This window comes from Pocillopora damicornis, chromosome 9 (assembly GCF_964200805.1).
Source record: "Pocillopora damicornis chromosome 9, jaPocDami1.2, whole genome shotgun sequence".
In the NCBI taxonomy this organism is placed as follows: Eukaryota; Metazoa; Cnidaria; class Anthozoa; order Scleractinia; family Pocilloporidae; genus Pocillopora; species Pocillopora damicornis.
The window spans coordinates 16945859-16963892 of NC_142678.1; the positions used below are offsets into that span (position 1 = coordinate 16945859).

General features: G+C 37.2%; 3 protein-coding genes across 6 annotated transcripts in view; all 3 read left to right on the plus strand.

Annotated features, from left to right (window-relative positions):
- Positions 1 to 2024, plus strand: part of LOC113667360 (uncharacterized) — a 3937-nt gene extending 1913 nt beyond the window's left edge. The window contains exons 3-4 of one of the 2 annotated variants that reach the window (XM_089181300.1): positions 378 to 1332; positions 1476 to 1616. In XM_089181300.1, the coding sequence (XP_089037426.1) occupies positions 482 to 1332; positions 1476 to 1488 (864 nt within the window). In that variant the 5' untranslated portion in view covers positions 378 to 481 and the 3' untranslated portion in view covers positions 1489 to 1616. Of the gene's footprint in view, positions 1 to 377 lie in introns of both variants that reach the window. The other variant, XM_089181299.1, reaches the window with a different exon arrangement.
- Positions 1 to 16129, plus strand: part of LOC149040413 (methyltransferase-like protein 27) — a 21452-nt gene extending 5323 nt beyond the window's left edge. For 2 of the 3 annotated variants that reach the window (XM_089181303.1, XM_089181305.1), the window contains exons 2-4: positions 13606 to 13735; positions 14609 to 14984; positions 15619 to 16129. In XM_089181303.1, the coding sequence (XP_089037429.1) occupies positions 13607 to 13735; positions 14609 to 14984; positions 15619 to 15797 (684 nt within the window). In that variant the 5' untranslated portion in view covers position 13606 and the 3' untranslated portion in view covers positions 15798 to 16129. Of the gene's footprint in view, positions 1 to 13131; positions 13259 to 13605; positions 13736 to 14608; positions 14985 to 15618 lie in introns of those variants that run through there. The other variant, XM_089181304.1, reaches the window with a different exon arrangement.
- LOC113664692 (galanin receptor type 1-like) lies at positions 4845 to 6218 on the plus strand. Its single transcript, XM_027180318.2, has one exon. The coding sequence runs from the start codon at positions 5208 to 5210 to the stop codon at positions 6150 to 6152; it is 945 nt and encodes a 314-aa protein (XP_027036119.2). The 5' UTR covers positions 4845 to 5207; the 3' UTR covers positions 6153 to 6218.
- Positions 16130 to 18034: the final 1905 nt, after the last annotated feature.

Consider the following 18034-nt stretch of genomic DNA (forward strand, 5'->3'; position numbering starts at 1 on the left):
GACATTTTATGAATTCTATTCTAAGTGTCCCTAATGTGTATTCCTGCGCCAACCACAACATATTTCATTTTTTTTCTCAAGATATTTATTGAACTCCAAAAACTTCCTTTGGCTTTCACTGTTTCATCTTGGGCCAGGCAAAAAAACAGGCCGTAACTTCACATACATGAATTTGCTAATATGCAACATATGATGCAATGATTGCATAATAATTATAAAAGGAGATTCAAAATTTACTAGCTGCCTTCAATCAATCCAAACAAAGAATTATTTTGAGCAAATAATATACCTGATGTTAAGCAAAGTTTACACAGAAAATGTTTCTAGCATTTTCATAAATAAGTTAACAAAATATAAAATAAACATTTTTTTTTCAGGCTTTACTGGATATATACAAAGAGTAGACCGAAATCGAAAAAGCCAGCAAGGATTTACATATTACTTCGACATCATTCTGCAGACAGCAGTAGACCAAACGCAGATGATAAGAATAATGATAAGTTCTATGGATGACACCACGAAAAGCCAGCTTTTCAAAGACAAACAAAAAGCACAACAGCCCATCACCATAACCAACCTTAGGGCTGTTCAGAGTGGCATGGTGTTTATGCACCAGAACAGCATTGTTAAGGATGTCTCCACAATGGCCATTCCATTTAAATATGTACCACCAGCAGCACCACCCATTACATCTGTAGCAGATGTTTTAAAAACTAAGAGGCAAGGGGATATGGTCACAGTCTCAGGCTTAATTCGATGGGACAGTGAAGCTTCAACACCACAAAACTCTAAACGACCAGTAAGAGATGGTAAATTAGTAGACTCAACAGGAACTATAGATATTTCGATTTGGTCAGACCACATTTCTCTGATCAAGGAAGGGGATTTCTTTGAGATCTCCAACTGCACTGTAAAGTACTACTATGGGTTGAAAATCAGTACCACTACAGAAACCATTATAAAGCCAGCCGAGAAGCAAAATATTACCAACGTAAATACAGATGCAACTGCTATCAAGCCTCAAATCTGCTGCCCAGAAATACAAAATGTCATCATTGACATCAATGCAATGTGCAACACCAAAGGATGTAAGAGCAAAATCACAGGAAACACAGAATCTAAAGTTATGGTTCGTTGCACAGCCTGCAACAGAGCAATGCTCGTTAAAAACTGTTACGTTGACATGAGCACAACCTTTCAACTGGAAAAGGAAGAGAAGCAATTCAACGTTGTGGCAAACCATGCCACACTCAGCGTCTACCTAAACGAGGACATTTTCCAATACCGAAACAACATAGATGAACTAACAGAAAAACTTCTGTTGCTGGAAAATGTTGACTTCACATTGTCAAAAAACGGTAAATTTATTACCGAGATAGTAAATCACCAACTGCAGCCACCAACGCCAGAAAAATCAAAAAATGAGTAATAAAAGCAAACATTGTTTCATGTTGGTGACCATCAAATTTGGACACTGTACCATCTTGACATTTTGGATAACTCCAAAAGTTCAAACAAAAATACTTTATTTTTAATTATTTTTTATATCAATGTTGTTCCCGTTTAAAATTTTATTCATACAACTTTACTTAATATCAAAGTTAAAAACATAATCGTCACTTAAAGTAGATTTTGAAAAATATATTGTATTTATAGTTTCGTTCAAATTTCATACTTTTCTCTTTTTTCCTGTTTTTATAAGCCAAATATATTGTACATACATGTAGTTCCATTATTTTTTTTCCATTTTGATACCACATCACAATAGTTATATTATATTAATCAATCAAAAAAGATCAATTATTATAAAAATATATTGTCGGTTCCAGTTATAATTCATCCACTTATCGTTTTTACAGTTTATAATAATAGAACGTTCTATTCAACAGACCCATTTTTCAATGCCTTTCAAATAAATTCTATTTAAAATTGCCCTCTTAAGGTAAAATGTTGTGTCTAATAACTAGTCTATTATGTGCAAAATGTCAGGTTTAAATATAATAATAAACTGTTCTCCAATGCCACCCATAACATTCCAATGTTAAAACTCACCCAAGTCCCTACATTCTGCTTCTTCTTGATCGTGAAGAACAAACAAATCCAAAGTTAAACCACACAGCAAAAGAAAAAAACATTCCAAGCACTTCCCAAAGCTACATTTTGTACACTTTTAGTATTTTGAGATCCAAAATTACTAAAACCAAAGTACTGAGCCGCAATTCCGTAACAACATAACAGAACAATTACGCAACTGTAAACAACAACCCCAACTAAAAAAAACAAACAAACAAAAGAAAATGGTACTGTAGGGCGGGGGCAGCTCTAGTGAGAACTATAACTAGTTATATAATTCCTTTTAGATCCCCTTTTCATAAAAGCTTCCTTCCTTCTTCTCAAATTGAAGCAGGCTCTTATTTCTTGCCATTAATTTATCATTTGCACTTCAAAAATGAAATAAATAAAATTGGAATGGGGCAAATAATATCAGCCGAATTCCTTGAAATACTGTATTCGACACACTCGTTCATCGGCAGAAATATTGGACAAGATGACGGCCGCACTTGCGGATTTCGTCCATAATGGCGTCCAAATAATATAAGAAACTGTATGGATATTTGTAAAATTTCTAAAATATAACAATCAGGAGCTCATGGTCCCGTCTGCTGTCGATCGAGACATATTCAGTACTGATTCTGCTATTCATCAAACCTCACAGGGACTCGATATACAAAAACCACTTACTTCCTGAGCCAGTTCTTTTGTCATTGATCATTGACCTAGGTCGCCATACAGTTCTTCAAAACCCTTCGTTCTCCATCCCAAGCACTCGCCTATTACAGGAAAGTGCATCAATAAAGTCAACTGCTCTCGATCGAATCGACTGCTACAGAGTTCGAAACGTCCAAATATCGTGTAAAATTGCCATTTCCTCCCATCAAAAAACTTCCCAACGCGCCAGAATATCCCTTATTTTCCATGTGACGAGACGCCATGTTGAAAACTATGACTGAAATAGTTAAACACGTGCAACGCTGATCTTCGAATCGTCGGCCATATTTGTTTATGTTCTTACAGGGAAATAAATTAGTTCTCAGGTCCTTTTCGGAATAAAAATATGCCAGGCATTGAATGCAAATTTAGTAGTCTTAGCGCGAAAATTAAATTAAAGCAAATCAAAATTCTGACATCATGTCATCGCTCTGCCTCGAAAAATCCCAAAGATTTACTTGCAGGTCTTCTTTTCTTTTTCTTTTAATCAAATAGAAGATCTGCGGTGCTCAAATTATATAAGTCATAGTACGAAACACCGTTCTTTGCAGACCGAGCCGTGATCGCCGCCATATTTAATTCTCTTGATATTCTATTGTTCCGGAGTGTAATACGATATCCCGCTGATAATTGTCAGCGGGCTCGAAATGTCCTTGATTTCTGGCGATGATTTAAATTCGTTACCGTTGCTCTTTTGATATTTCATTATTTCATCGCACTCGATCGCAGACGATCGCAACCGATCGCACGAATAGCACATGGTTCTATTCCTGCGAACGCACTCGACTGCACACGATCGCAGAGCTGTTCACATATAATCGCAGAAGATTTTGACTTCACTCCAGCTATAGATCAAGCTTTCAAAGCTGAAAAACATAAACACAGGCTCCTAAATGTCATTCTTTACTGGATTTTATTTGAGCTTAGCTGTCTCTAAGCTTGGACAGGAGAGAGTCGCAGATCCTTTTAGGAAGTTTCCTTGTCACAATTGATATTTTCTACCTGTCAATATTGCTGCAAAAATTATTAAGGTTCGCTGTTTACTGGGCAGCAACAGCGTATCCGGCCTCGAAGAACATCTACTCGGTGAGAAAATGGTCAAATTGGATAAAAGGACCTGTTTAAAAGTTTGTCATTAATTTTTAGCATTCATCTTAAGGTGGTATGATATCTTAAAAAAGGCAAAAATTTCGAAGTTTTATCTAAAAATTTTTATTGCTGGAAAAGGTCCATATTTCACTTGGTTTTAACGCCACAGTTTAATTTTTCATGAAAATGTTATTTGTTGTCCAGTATTTACTCATTTTTGAGACCAGGTCTTTGGTTGCCATGGGTAACAGGTTTGTTTTTATCTTGTTTACAGTGAAGAAACAATCCCACAATAGTTGTTTTCGCCCGGAAAACGATCGTTGCGTGACGTGACTTATAATCATGTTGTATAAAATACTTTGGGGTCATTGCACAGATCCATCTATGTATAAGATATCCTGAAAATTTCAGAGCCATGGGATTTTTTGTTATAGAGTTATTGTTGTTGGTGTAATGTCTATGAAATGAGGGTTAAGTGGGCGTGGTCCTGTTGCTATGGTGACAGATGGTGTCAACAACAGTGCCAAACAATTTCTCTCAGTGAGTGTTATCACAGGAGGGACTAATAAAATGTTTCAAATATTGTAAAAAAATTTCCCTTTTTGAAGGTATCATACCTCAAGTGGCTTCTAAAGCCAAGAATGCGCTTCAGTGCATAGATTGTCAATCATGCTGTCACGAAAAATCACTAGTTTCAGTCAACTTTCATCATCAAGCTGTTAGGAAAGTTACTGCAATAAAGGATGAGCAAAAATTTACGTAAAGAAAATAAAGCAGATTAAAAGATCAACCGTGTGTACTCATACGGCGGGAAATTAATTGAAAAATTTGGTTGTCATCCTAATGAGCGCAGGTGGTTCCGGTTTCATAGCTTTGCTAATGTAGATAATAATAGCAATAGAGAACGAAACATAATAAAATGAAATGTCGCCAACAACTGGCCAATGACAATAAAAACTCACTGTGCTCTGAAACACTTGTTTAAATAATTGCCTTTTAATCCTTTCACTCTTATGATCTCCTTAGAAATTCTCTTAACTGTCCACTTTATAATACTTATGAATTTGCTTTGGAGAATTTGGTATTGGATCAACGTTTAGTCCCTTAATTGATATTTTTCTTTATTCTCATCACTTGCCTGATTCATATTGTATTATTCTTGTAAGGAGAAATTCTGTTTTGGTCACTCTCGGGAGTTAAAGGCTTAATTCTAATCTCTCTTCAGCGATCGCTTGAAAAATAATAATTCTTTTCTGTTAATTGGATCGAACCAGAATGAATCATTCCTGGATTTGAAGTCAAGATTTACCCCTTATTTCTATGAATGGTGTTAACCTTACGAAGCAAATATGTTCTCAAACGAGTCTGCAGTGAATAACACACACAACTCTTTTGAAACAGAATCTTCGACGAGGAAAAACCTTGCGCTTTTGTTTAGCTACTTGGTGCTGAGTGCCATCGGCGTGGTAGGGAATTCACTGGTCATAACACTAATAGCAAGGAAACGCGGTATGCGATCAACAACGAACATACTTCTGGCCTTTGTGGCCGTGGCTGATTTGATCTCGTTGATCAGTTTTGTGCCATTTGCTTCGTTTCTCGTATTTCCACCTCCAGGAGGCCTTCTTGGCGCCATATTTTGCTGTATTTTCGTTAGACCAAATGTGGCAAGCTTAACCATTGCTGTTTCCATCACCACCCTCGTCTTGTTAGCTATTGAGCGATACCTTGCACTTTTGAAACCCATGAAAAACAGGCTCCGTTTGAACAAGGATAACATCACATATTGGGTCAGTGGAATCCTGTTATACGCTTTGGCTCTAACTGTTCCTCTATTCGTTTTCACTGTTTTCGACAAACAGGAGAGAACGTGCAAATATAACTTTGGAATTCACGGCAGGCGTAACTACTTTGCAGTTTTCGGCTTCGGAGTTGCGTTAGCTGTGGTAGTGATATGTTTCTGTTATTGGCGAATAATCAAAGGATTTTACTTCGGAAGTCGCAAAGTTTGCGTCAGCGCAGAGCTACAGCAAAAGCGAAAGGTTGTAAAACTGCTGTTTCTCATAACTTTAGCCTTTATCGTTTGTTTTATTCCAAGAGTAGTTTATTTCTTTTTTTATTTTTCCAGTAAGGGCTTGTTTCATCAGATATCTTTATTTCTGTTGCATTGCAACTCAGCAATGAATCCTATGATTCTTTATCTTCAAAGTGAAAACTATCGCACAGGATTCAAGGAAATCATTCAGAAAGCTGTGGGCAAGTTCAAAAACAAAGCCGCAGGTGCTCCCGTTTGAGCTGTTTTGAAAAGGTCTCTTGGAAACAATGCGTTTTAGGCGAATAAATTCACACTTTTGAAAACAAACTTGTGTCAAGAGTTTGCTTTCCGACATTTGTTCCGATATTTTGACAGAAATAGATTTTTTGTATGGTTTCTGTATCGGCTCGGTAAATATCCACTTTAATTTACCTCCACTTCGTTGAATAATTGTTGATAATTCATAAAAATTCTGAGCAGTTTTGGAAAACGCGGCGTTACTTTCACGTGGCGTGGTATGTCAACAACATGGTGGAAACAAGTTCGGGAGGTCATGGTCCTAAATGTGGGAAAAATCGTTTTTGGGATGAAAAATGAATTTTCACATGAAAAGGTGGAGTGTGTGCACTTAAGTAATGTCGGGCGCAAGACGCTTGCTTTTCCTGCTGAAAAGGAAAGTCTGAGAAAGAATTTAGATAGGAATTTTACTGGTGTAACACCCTTGGGATCCGTTAGTCTCACGCTGCAATCAGTAGATGTAAGATATTTCCTTTTTTTTTTTCGATACGTGTATCGATTTATTTCTCGCTTTCAGTTCACTTTATAATCGCTTCATTGTTAATTAGGCTAGTGTTACATTTCTCAGGGATATTTTCTTAGTTTAGTTTCTGCTGCATTTTCTTTTAGTTCGAACCACACGAATTCAGCTACAACGTTACCATCAATCGTAACTACGCTATCTTCAACTTTACTACGCCCTCATCATCTGTGATTTCACACCGATCTCCTCATTTTCGTTTGTAATTTTGTTTACGTACTTCATTTGATTAAACTGTGTTTTATATTGTGCGTTCGGATTGTCTTCTCCACTACACTAGTAACCTTTGAAGGTTACACCTTGTGTTGTACCAAGTGCACGAAATTCTCTCTTATCTTAAATCAAATCTAAAACGAATACTTATCGTAGTGAACGTAGGGTTTAAAAATTGAGGAATATCGCTAGGGGATATTCTCGGATTTCTCCTAGTTTTATTTGGAGAATATTTGGTCAATTACATAACTTCTTGCAAACCTCTCGCCGTCTAGCGCTGTTCAAGGCCTCAAAATTATTTGCAAGCGAAGAAACGCTCGCACTGAAGGGTTTTTTTTGCGCGCTATGATGTGGTATGTCAAGTTGGTTTGAACATACTATGCGACTTCCACCGATGTTACGATCGAGATGTGCAACGTTTACCAAATTTAGCAAAAAAAGTGAAAACTCAGAAAAATCAATGATTGAACGAGACAGATTATAGCAATGTGAGACCTAGCAGATTTTCGTTTAAATTCATGTCGGCACGGATAATAAAATCAGTTGCCCAGAAATTTTACTACTTTTTGCGAAAGTCAATTGACGGCTTTCCATGCTCATGCAGGAATTATGATCCGAAGTGGCTGGCCACTGGATGTATTGGCCCTTCAAATCCCTCATTCTTTGATAAAGGGGGTAACTTTCTAGACAAACTGTGGTGCTGCTTCGGTGGGAGGGTATAACAAGGTAATTTTGTATTATCAACTGAGCTGGTAACGTAAATTAGCCACCGAAAGAGTTTATTAAAAGCTGACGTTTCGAGCGTTAGCCCTTCGTCAGAGTGATTGGCGAAGGGCTAACGCTCGAAACGTCTGCTTCTGAATTCTTTACGGTGGCTAATTTACCTTATCAACTCAGTTGATAATACTAGATTACCTTATTCTTAGACTTAGTCAAAACCAGGAGAACAAGCTAATTTGGTATTATCAACTGAGTTGATAACATAATCGGCCACCATTCGGAGTTTCAAAGCTTTGTAACAAACACACAACCCACAATTCCTCCATTCGCTCTGACGAAGGGTAAATGCTCGAAACGTTAGCTTTTAAACTCTTTACGAAGGCCAATTTACGTCGTTAACTTAGTTGATAATACCAAATTACCCCAAGAAAAAAAGGCCTTGTTTAATCTATTGTTTCTGATATCACACTTAACGCGCGCATTTTTCAAGGTAGCATTGGATTTGTAATAGCCATTTGCGCTCGATTTTTACAATTACCCTGCCCAATGCAATTTGCACTTTATTAAGTAATATTGGAAAGTTAGGTTAATTAGTTTAAATAAAGGTAACGACGAAACTTCTCCTGTTCTTTTAAGTCTTAAATTTCTTCTGGGGTTCATTTAAGGTCTTATGGTACCGCTGGCTTTAGAATTTATATTCATCATCTGATTTGAAAACAAAGTGTGAGACAAAACAGCCGATGTTTTGAAAATTTATGAAAATTGACACACCCGTGAAAGTTTTATATCATGCACGTTGGAGTTAGTCCACACGTACAATATGAAAAAAGATCTACGAAAAGGGTTATTCACTTAAAAACTCTCAAAGTTCGATAATGTTGCTGGACTAAATTCCCTGAAAAAAGACTCAGTATAGCAAAAATAAATTATTTCTCAGAACAGTAGTTTTATCTTTTCCTCATTGTCTGTGGGAAGTTTAGGACTACACAGCGACTAGATAGACAGCCGCAAAACTATTTTCGCTATAGAACGCTATAAAGGAAATTCCTAGACACCTACACATCTGGCTCCTTGCAACCCTGTTGTTGTGAATTAATTTACTTTCAAAGCTCATTTATAGAGAGCAAAGCTATGAAAAAACGGCATTCAACAGATTTTTTTTAATAAATGTTTCTACCAACATCTGAATTCTAAATTTTCGAAAGCGCCGCTACGTAGTCTTACTTAAATTAGATCTTAATAACGAAACTATAGCTCATGAGACTAACTACACGTCAGTCAAATTCAGCAAAGGAGCTTGCAGAAATCATTTGCCTCCACGTGGACACATCTAATAGTTCTAATGATGTTACCAATAGCCTCGACGGGCGTTGCTCTTTGTCGGACCTGACCCTAAATAACATCTATTAATGTACAATTTTATCAAAGAAAACCAATATTGGTAGTCCAGTCAGTCCATTGATCGATAAATACCGGGACTCCCGAGAAACATGCTCGTTGAGTTTAGGGTCAGGGTAAGTACGACGTGCTTTTCAGTTCTCGGGACTTTCAGCCCTGAAAAACTCAGAGTTAGAATTAGGAGAAATATTCAATACAAAACTAAAACCAAACCCAGTTTCGAAGCACTAAAATGCAGGCAGGGGATAGTAAAAAGGGGCGGCCGTGAGGAGGCAGAACTTGTGCAGGGCCAGTCGTGCAATGTGAGTGGACGTTCGAGTGATCAGGAGAATACATTAGTCCGTGGGAGGGAAATAGTTCACTAGTGCTTCTAGTTGTGTCGCTGTGGCAAAGCAACAAATTTTATGGAACTGTTCATAAATACAAGATAACTCGGTTTTATCAACTGACTTGATAGCTTAAATTGGCCACCGCTAGAAGTTTCGCAGCTGACGTTTCGAGCGTTAGCCCTTCGTTTGAGCGTGTTCATAAAACACAGCAGGTTAATCATTGTTCAGTTATACCTGTTTTTTTCATTATCCCTTACTTGCTCTGTTTGTGCCTGTCAGGAGTTAGACATACTTTAGGCAGATGTTGAGGCCTGGGACTTAGACCGACCGTTCCCATGCCAGGCAGCCTTTTGATCAAAATAAATAAAAGTATTTCGCAGAGCGGGAACTTTGTGGAGAAAGTGAACAAGGTTTTAGTATTGAAAGAAGAAATGAGACCAAAACTGCAGAATACCCTGCCACCCATGGCATTACGTGTCATCCAATACGAATAGAATAAACAATTTTTAGCTAGTGAGTGAAAATAGGACTTTTTTGCTGCTATTAGAAAATCAAACACTGCTGTTGTCTTGAAATTCAATTCGACGGCCTCTTTAAATGAAATTATACTTCCATGTTTACATACTTTTAGCTGAACCAATTGAAGTCACAAACGTCTAACGCTTAACCTGAAACTGCGGTTTGTCATTAACATGGTGCGAAATGTCTATTGTGATTGATTCCAAACTTTGGGGAGTAATCCATTGAAACTCAGTGACAAAATAATATAAACTAGGCTCAGCAACAATAGATCACATTAGAAACCAATCAGATTTGCACAAAGTAGGTTGTTCTGATTGATACATGCAGTAACTGACAAAAGTATACAAAAGCTGGGATACTTTTTTATGTATATTGATAAACACTAACAAAATTGCATTTCCGAGTAAGAATTCAGCTGAAGGACAAATTTTGGTGGCATACTTCATTTAGTCAATACTGTCAAATTTATCTGCCATCAGTTTGTTGATTTCCTGAAAATGTGTGTATTTCATGTATACATTATGAATAATTAATGACATGATTTCTCATATGATGAGCACTTGTAAATTTTTCAAGTACTTTAAACTGCACACACGCTATGAGCTCAACATTTGATGTTTGTGAAAAATTTACTTCTGCTTATTTAGAATACCAAAGTACAATTTAAATAACTTAGCTTAGACTTTGTTGAGTTTTTATTAAGACAGTTCAATGGAACTGACATTTGTTATGTTTATAGTTAAGAGTTAGAGCTACTTGATGTGGATCTAATCATATCTGTAGACCCCTTAAAAGCACAGTTTTAACAGATCAGTTCCAAACTGTCACAGTCATTCTGAATTTTGATTGGTACCAGAAGTTCAATCTTGTTCTGGCAAATGAGAGTGAAGCAGGTCTCACAAGTCCTCTTGTGTGCTCTAACACAAAGTGATACAAGAAGTTCAGTTGCTTACCATGTTTGTTTTGGACCTTTTTGTACGGTAGAGTAGCACTTTGCATGATAATGTAAAGTTGATTATTTGCATGACGATGTCAAGTTCACCTATTCATTTCTCCACATAACTTGAATTTGGTAGACTCACTGGCATGAAATTATAATTTCAATAATAAGAAAACTTGAAAGCATCTGGTTAAGTTTAAATCATATGATACCATCATGCACTTGCCTGTACATTGAACTCTGCTGTGTTTAAGTTATGTCTCTGATTACTGTTCCTGAAATCTATCATGGTGACACTCTATCTCTATTGAACTTTCTGTTAAATAAAACCTCCAGGTCAAATTGTAAATCTTATTGGGTTAAAAATTATTAGCAATGTTACTTCAGAGTACTTAACTCAACATATGATTCATTAAAATATTGCTTGTGTTCTGATCTTGTAATGCACTTATCTTTTTTCTCTAGACTCTTTCCATTTACAACCTCATATCTACCTACCTGAGCTAAATTTTTCTGTGTTCTTTATTGAAAATACAGTCCTACAAAACCTAAATACAATAATTATAGTAAAAGTTTTGCTCTCAACCAACTGAAAGTTGAACTTTATGCCCTAATGGACTAAAGAAACCTACACTCAGCATTGTGTTACTTTACATGTATGTATTGTCCAAAATTAGTCATACATTCAAACCAAATCAAGCTCCCAATGGCTTCTAGTGTAGAATACATCATTTCCCAATGCCCCTGCCCTTCTGCAAAGTTTTGTCCTCGTGCACCGGTACACAAAATGTCAAAAATATTCATATTAAATTCTTCCTTAGAGTTAATTTCACATCACTTGCTGGCAAAGTCAATTCCACTTCATTACGTAAACATAATCATGACTGAATCTATCAGACCTCTATGGGAGATTATGCTGATGTTTTTTCAGTTCCTAAAATCTTTGGGTTACATGTGCAACCTTTGTTGTCAAAATGAGACCTCCAATAACAAAGTTTGGCCAATGACTCTCATCTTCAGAATGAACATTTCAGGACTTTTTTATGCTATTTATCTTGTGTTATTGATGAACAGGATCGATATTGAAAACTATCTAATGGTAATCAGATATTAGCTCTTCTAATAGAAACCCAGTGAGACACCAGACGCTAAAAAGCAGCTCAATTTTGTTAGCCACACATGTACGCATTGTGGACCTATTTTTTATGAGGTATCACCTCAAGTTCAGATCAAGTTTAATTTGGAATAACGAGTATCTCGAGAGCTCGTCGCGAGGACAGTTCGTTGAAAAAGTTTACGATGAAACTGCTCCAGTCCTTTTTAAGGGGCAACACTTCACTTACAACACGGAAACGTTCGCTTAAAAGAGTTTTTTAATCAATATTCTGTTTGAAAACTAAGTGTGAGAAAAACAGCATATGCTTGCTAATACCACCCACTAGTAGAACTGCGTGCCGCACTTCTTTCATATCTACGGATTATCAACACGAAAGAAGATTCAGGAAAAGCGTTATTCAATTCATAACCCTGAAGCTCTATAAACGCAACCGGTGTTCATTATTCTTTTAGACTGGATTTTATGGAAACAAAGGAATATAGCAACACGCGTTGAGAGTATCTTATCGCTCAGATAAGATACTCTCAGTTTTATCTTTTCGTCGAAGTCTTTGGGGTTCTAGTACTTCATAGATATTTCGCACAATTAAGTTTCGCTGTATGAAGAAAAAACGGAAATTCTGAAAAACCCTCATATCTCTTAGCAACATTGCAAACGTTGGAGTCTTAATAGGGTGAAGGCGTTTACGTATATCTTTCCATTGTGGACACCAGGATGAACTTACGGTTAATTTTTTTTACGACTAACGGTTAAAATCTTTGTGACCCCTAAATATAGTCTTACAGCTCACTCAAGCAGTGTCGATGAAAAAGTATCCCATTAATTTTCATAGAGATGATTTTTGTTTCCAACATCTGACTTCTCCATATTGTAAACAACGTATTCACGGGTTAAAAGTAGCGTCATTATGTCCACAGAATTAATTTACATTGAGTGGATTCATTTCGCAATTACAAAATACAAGTGTAACTGTTACAATTTATTTGATTGGAAAGGCAGCAATTCTAAATAAGACTAAAAACATAGGTGTCCCTTGTCCACCAGCAAACAGCTATTACCCGATCGGGCCATAACCAATGTTTTGTCTGAATTTCTTATAAAGTCACCCATGAGCTGGGGGGGAAACACATTTAAATACACCCCATTGGAGCCTTAGGGATCTAACTCCTAGGATCTAGCTTAGGAAAGTATATTAAACGGACAGAACAGTCGGAGAAGTGTCCATCGTGATCAGTCACCAGTCGAGCGAAGGTGCTTTGTGCGAGAAAGTCGATTGAGCAATTGCATCTCCCGTTTTTAAGGGTCTCAGGTAAAAAACATATTTTTAGATATTTGAAAAAATGCGTCTCTAAACTTACCAAAAAGTTGCCTCCAATTTGTGAAATTTTCATTTGCATGCACCAGCTTCTTCCTCAAGTGCATGGACGAAGAAAGTTTTCTAGTGAACAAACTAGGCGACGATTCCCTTCGTTTAGCATTGTCCGGGGGTTGTGTTCTCCCAAATTTGGGACTGTTTGATCCGAACGGCATGGAATTGTAAGTTACTAATTTTTAAACATAGATTTTTTTTGGGCCGAATTCTTCCTTCATATGTAAGATTCATAAGCCGTTATAGACAACTGTAGGAAATGTTTTGCATTTTTTGCCTATGTATAGAATGGATAAAGAACAGGCCAAAGCAGGTTTTACAAAGTATTTTGGAGCAAAAACAGGAAACTTTACCAAAGAAACAACTGAAGACGAAGTAAAACATATCTATGATGAAAGATCAAGAACGTATGACCAGGTGATCTTCGAAATGAAAGTAAAATAATGATAAGAACATTCTTCTTCAGGGGAAGGTGACGATATGGCTCATCGGTTGAACCATCGTACTCCTGATCGAGAGTTTATTAGCCCGTTTCTCAAAAGTCCTTGTTGCTTAACGAACGCACTGCAATATTTTTCAATCTGAATCAAGGGTATAACAATGCGGGTATTACAAAACAATCGTGGCAATGTCTTAAATCACTTCTGAGAGTTAAACTGTTAAGGGAAAAAGGTAACTATTGCGAGCAGATGGCTCAGAATTAAATGTTTACAAGAAAATAATGGTCGCTAAAAAATAGAATTTCCTTCAAGTAAATAGAAAGATGGATCTTATCGATAAAAATGAAAGATAATGCAATATTGGTTTCGTATTGATATAATTTCTATAACATAAACTGCGGTATCATACAGAGATTTCCGGCCCTGAGAAAAGCCGTAACAACACACATGAAAAAATATCGTATTTTTTTACGTGTGTTGATATAGCCAATCAGCTGCTGACACGTCACTCGCCTTTGGCGCTACTCGCTCAGGTTAACGCCCATGCGCTCTACGATTGTTATTTGGGGATTGTCGATTCATTTATTTTCATTCATTAATGTAGTCGGTTTTTCTTGTCAGTAAAGGGCTATTGTGTTTATATGATAAACAAAATAATACATGGTTGCCTGTAGATATGGAATTTCTCTTCTCGTGTTCAACTCGACATCTCACTCGTTCGCTGCACTCACTCGTGAGCTATCGAGTTAAACACTCGAATAGAAATTCCATATCTACGCGCGCCCATGTATTATTCTATATTTCTCAACTTAGTAGTTGTTCCACGAGATTCAACTTTCTTATCATATAGGAACATTTAGCGGCACGTTCTGCCTATCACAAGCCTCTTGCCGAATGTTTGCATAAAACCTTGAAAGATGTTTTCCTGGATAAACCAAACGATCAGATTAAAATCATTGACGCTGGAGCTGGAACAGGGCTGATAGGAGTTGAGCTCAAGAAACTCGGATACACCAACTTATGTGCTTTGGACATCTCAGCTGAGATGTTAAAGGAAGCAAAGGAGAAAGAGATCTATAATGAGTTTATCTGCGCCTCTTTGAGCGAGCAGCCGATTCCTCAGATTGAAACCGGGCAATTTGATGCCTTGATTTGTGCTGCGACACTCTTTGAAGGCCTTGTTCGTTCATCTGCTTTTGTGGAGATGATCAGAATGGTTCGTGCTGGTGAGTCAATTGATCGCAAGTCCAAAACATCTGTTGTGTAAGAAGCTCGCGCACAATGTTTTTTATGCCCTATAAAGAAAATGTTATCTTCAATTTGACGGCCACTATATGCCTGAAATGGCATTATGCTTTGGTAAAACCTTTGGTGAAAGAATATTATTTACCAAAAATAGAAGAGGGATGACTTAAGTTTGAGGGCATAACGGGATTGCAAAAAGGGAAAACGTGTATAAGTAATTCACAAGTTTTTATTTCGTTAATTTATCAAGTTTTTGCTCTGAGTTCATTTTTCAAGCTTCAAGCATGACATAGATCATGCAAAACCTTTCTTAGAATATTCGTTTGACTGAGATCTGACCCGTAAATTTCCTTTCTTTCTACTAAATGAGGACTTTACAAATTCGCTGAAGGAATTTCTTGTGATATCAAGATCACGCCTTCTAGTTGATAAGCGTGTTGTTCTCTCCACCTTTTTGTTGGATAAAATAGTGATCATATAGTAAGGTTACAGGTTGAACAACTCTGCGAATGAAAGACTCCATTGCATGGAAAAAAAAATTAGACGCAAAGTTGGAGACTTCTCAAGATAAAAACCTCACAAGATAACTTAATCTTGATGTTAATTGCTTTGCAGATGGCCTCCTCTGTTTCAATATTTGGGAAAAGGAATTAGGAGACTATCAGAAAACTATTTCAGAGCTAGAAAAAGCTGGGAAATGGATCTGCTCGTCCAAACACACTATACCAATGTATGCAGCCGAGGACATGCCCAAAGAAACTTTGGCATTCGTTTACAAAGTTTTGAGAAATTAAGAGACATGCAGCATGGCATATATGTTTAACATACCTACCTATGAATTATTCGTACTAACTTTTATTTTGATCTGTTGATGTGAAATCATGAGCATTATATCACCCTAGCTTATGTATTTTTTAAATAATTTACAGAGCGCAAATTGATGTATCCTTTCCTTCGCGCCACTCGATGACCACGTCTCAGACGATAATGGATCTTAGGAACTGTGCATGAAGACCATAAAGGCGAAGATGGGAAATCGATCAGTTGTGTAATGACAAATATGGGTTAAGATTGGCATAAATTTTTGTTAAATTTTTACGTAAATTAAAGGCTTCGTTTCACTCTCATGAACTTACCTCTCCCTAAACCCAATTTCTATAGCGCCTGCAATTGATATAGAAGAAAACCTACAGTTTGAAGTCGCAAGGTCATGACCCACCGCTAGGGCGGCTAAGTAAGAGCTTTTCCACAAAAAAACCGGGTGGAACCAGGCGGGGGTGATAATGCTTATATCACTGATTTGGCTCAAACATCGCACAAGAGCAAATTATTACGAGTTAAAAAATGTGTCCCAATGTTTGGCTGCATTTTTTTGCACAGTTAATGAGTTAACTTTGCCTTGCTCCTGTGAAAACAGAAATGCCATTCGCAAATTCGATCCACTGTTTTATGCTCCATATCTATCAGACTTCAAGAAAATCGAACTGTTTTAACTTGCAATTGTTCATTTTATTTTTACCCTTACCTTTCCCTTAACCAAGGAAAACTTTTCTAGGTTTGGACGAAGTCAATGCCAGTGAAGGCCCAACTTGATATCTCTGGTAGTCCATGGGCCATGACCCCGAAAAATGACCCTTCGGTACCACTCAGGGGTAGTAATGCTGCCATGCATTTTTGAAAACTGCGATTACATTTAGTTTAATATTATGTATGATAGCAGTGCCCAATAAGTAGCTGAACAGGTATTATCACGTGATCAAATGACGTCATTCCTTTTCATAGAATTTACAGGAAACAAACAATAATTGCGCTGTAAATTCAAAATATCTGTTTCAGCCCCAAAGGACCGATTAAACTCTATGGCCCCTGGAGCTGTCTTGACCCTTTGTGGGGCCATTTTATCAAATGAGTCTTTATCGACCCTCAAAACCATCTCTAACCCGCCAAAAACCAATTTGGCCCACTAAGGAATTTAATTCAGTCCCTTTGTGTGAATCAGCCCTTATATAAAAGGCCCTTTTTGTCCCGGTGTGGGAGAGGCATCGAGTGTAAGTGTTATCTAAGTAACTTTTCCCGCCGGTAGAAAAAGCGTGGTTACCAAGATTGGTCAGTCCCAGAAATCCTTGAGGGCTCATTTCTTCAGTGTGCATGTAACACTCTTTAGGCGGTAGGTTTTAACGAATTAACAGAAAATTTAGACACAGCAGAGGTTAATGTGCTTTTCATTAGTCGTGGTGATTTAATTTCTCTGCAAAGGTCAGTCAAATTGTGGACAGTCGATTCCTTTGTGTCAACCATATGCGCCGCTTGTCTCCTCACTGGGATGGTCGATCGCATCACAGTGCTTCAACCTCGATATTATTGGTAAGCTACAACTAAACGTTTGAGATCTTCAGCTATAGTATGCATAAGAACTCATACTCATACTTTATGAGGTGAATGCCAGTTGTAGTGTATTGCGTTACATAGCGTTACCGCTGTGAGGAAACTTGTAAACGTCGTAAATGTGGATTCTCCTAAATAGAAGTAAAATATCTAATTACGAGTATTATATAGTAGATATAATGTCTTAATTATTGAATAAAGGACAGTTGAATCAGAGGAATGAAAGGAGTTATTTGACCTATGAATACTCTACACCAGTTAGGAATTAATTTTGCTAGAGAATCCTTACTTTAAAGTATTGACTGATTATTCTATTGATTGATCGATTGGTTTTGAAATTATCGATTTCTACTCTTCCCTTGTGGTACTCTACTTTTATCAAGGTATACAGCTGTGTACAGTGTATTTCTGCTAGGAGTGGAGCTTTATGGAATACTTACTGTTAGGCATTGGTAACCACCGATCGATGATTTTACAGTACATGTAGGTCTAGTGCTTTAATTTTCACGATTCAGTCCAATCTGCCTCTGTCAGCAAAATTCTGCTATTGTCGCTTTTTAAATATCTGGGGGGTGGTACAAAGACATAATTCAAAATGGCGTCTGCCGTAGGGCCCGAGGCTAATACGATCTGGCTGGTTTTTCCT

Excerpts from the sequence above, each read along its gene's own strand:
- LOC113664692 (XM_027180318.2), top strand. The coding sequence starts at position 5,208 with ATGTTCTCAAACGAGTCTGCAGTGAATAACACACACAACTCTTTTGAA.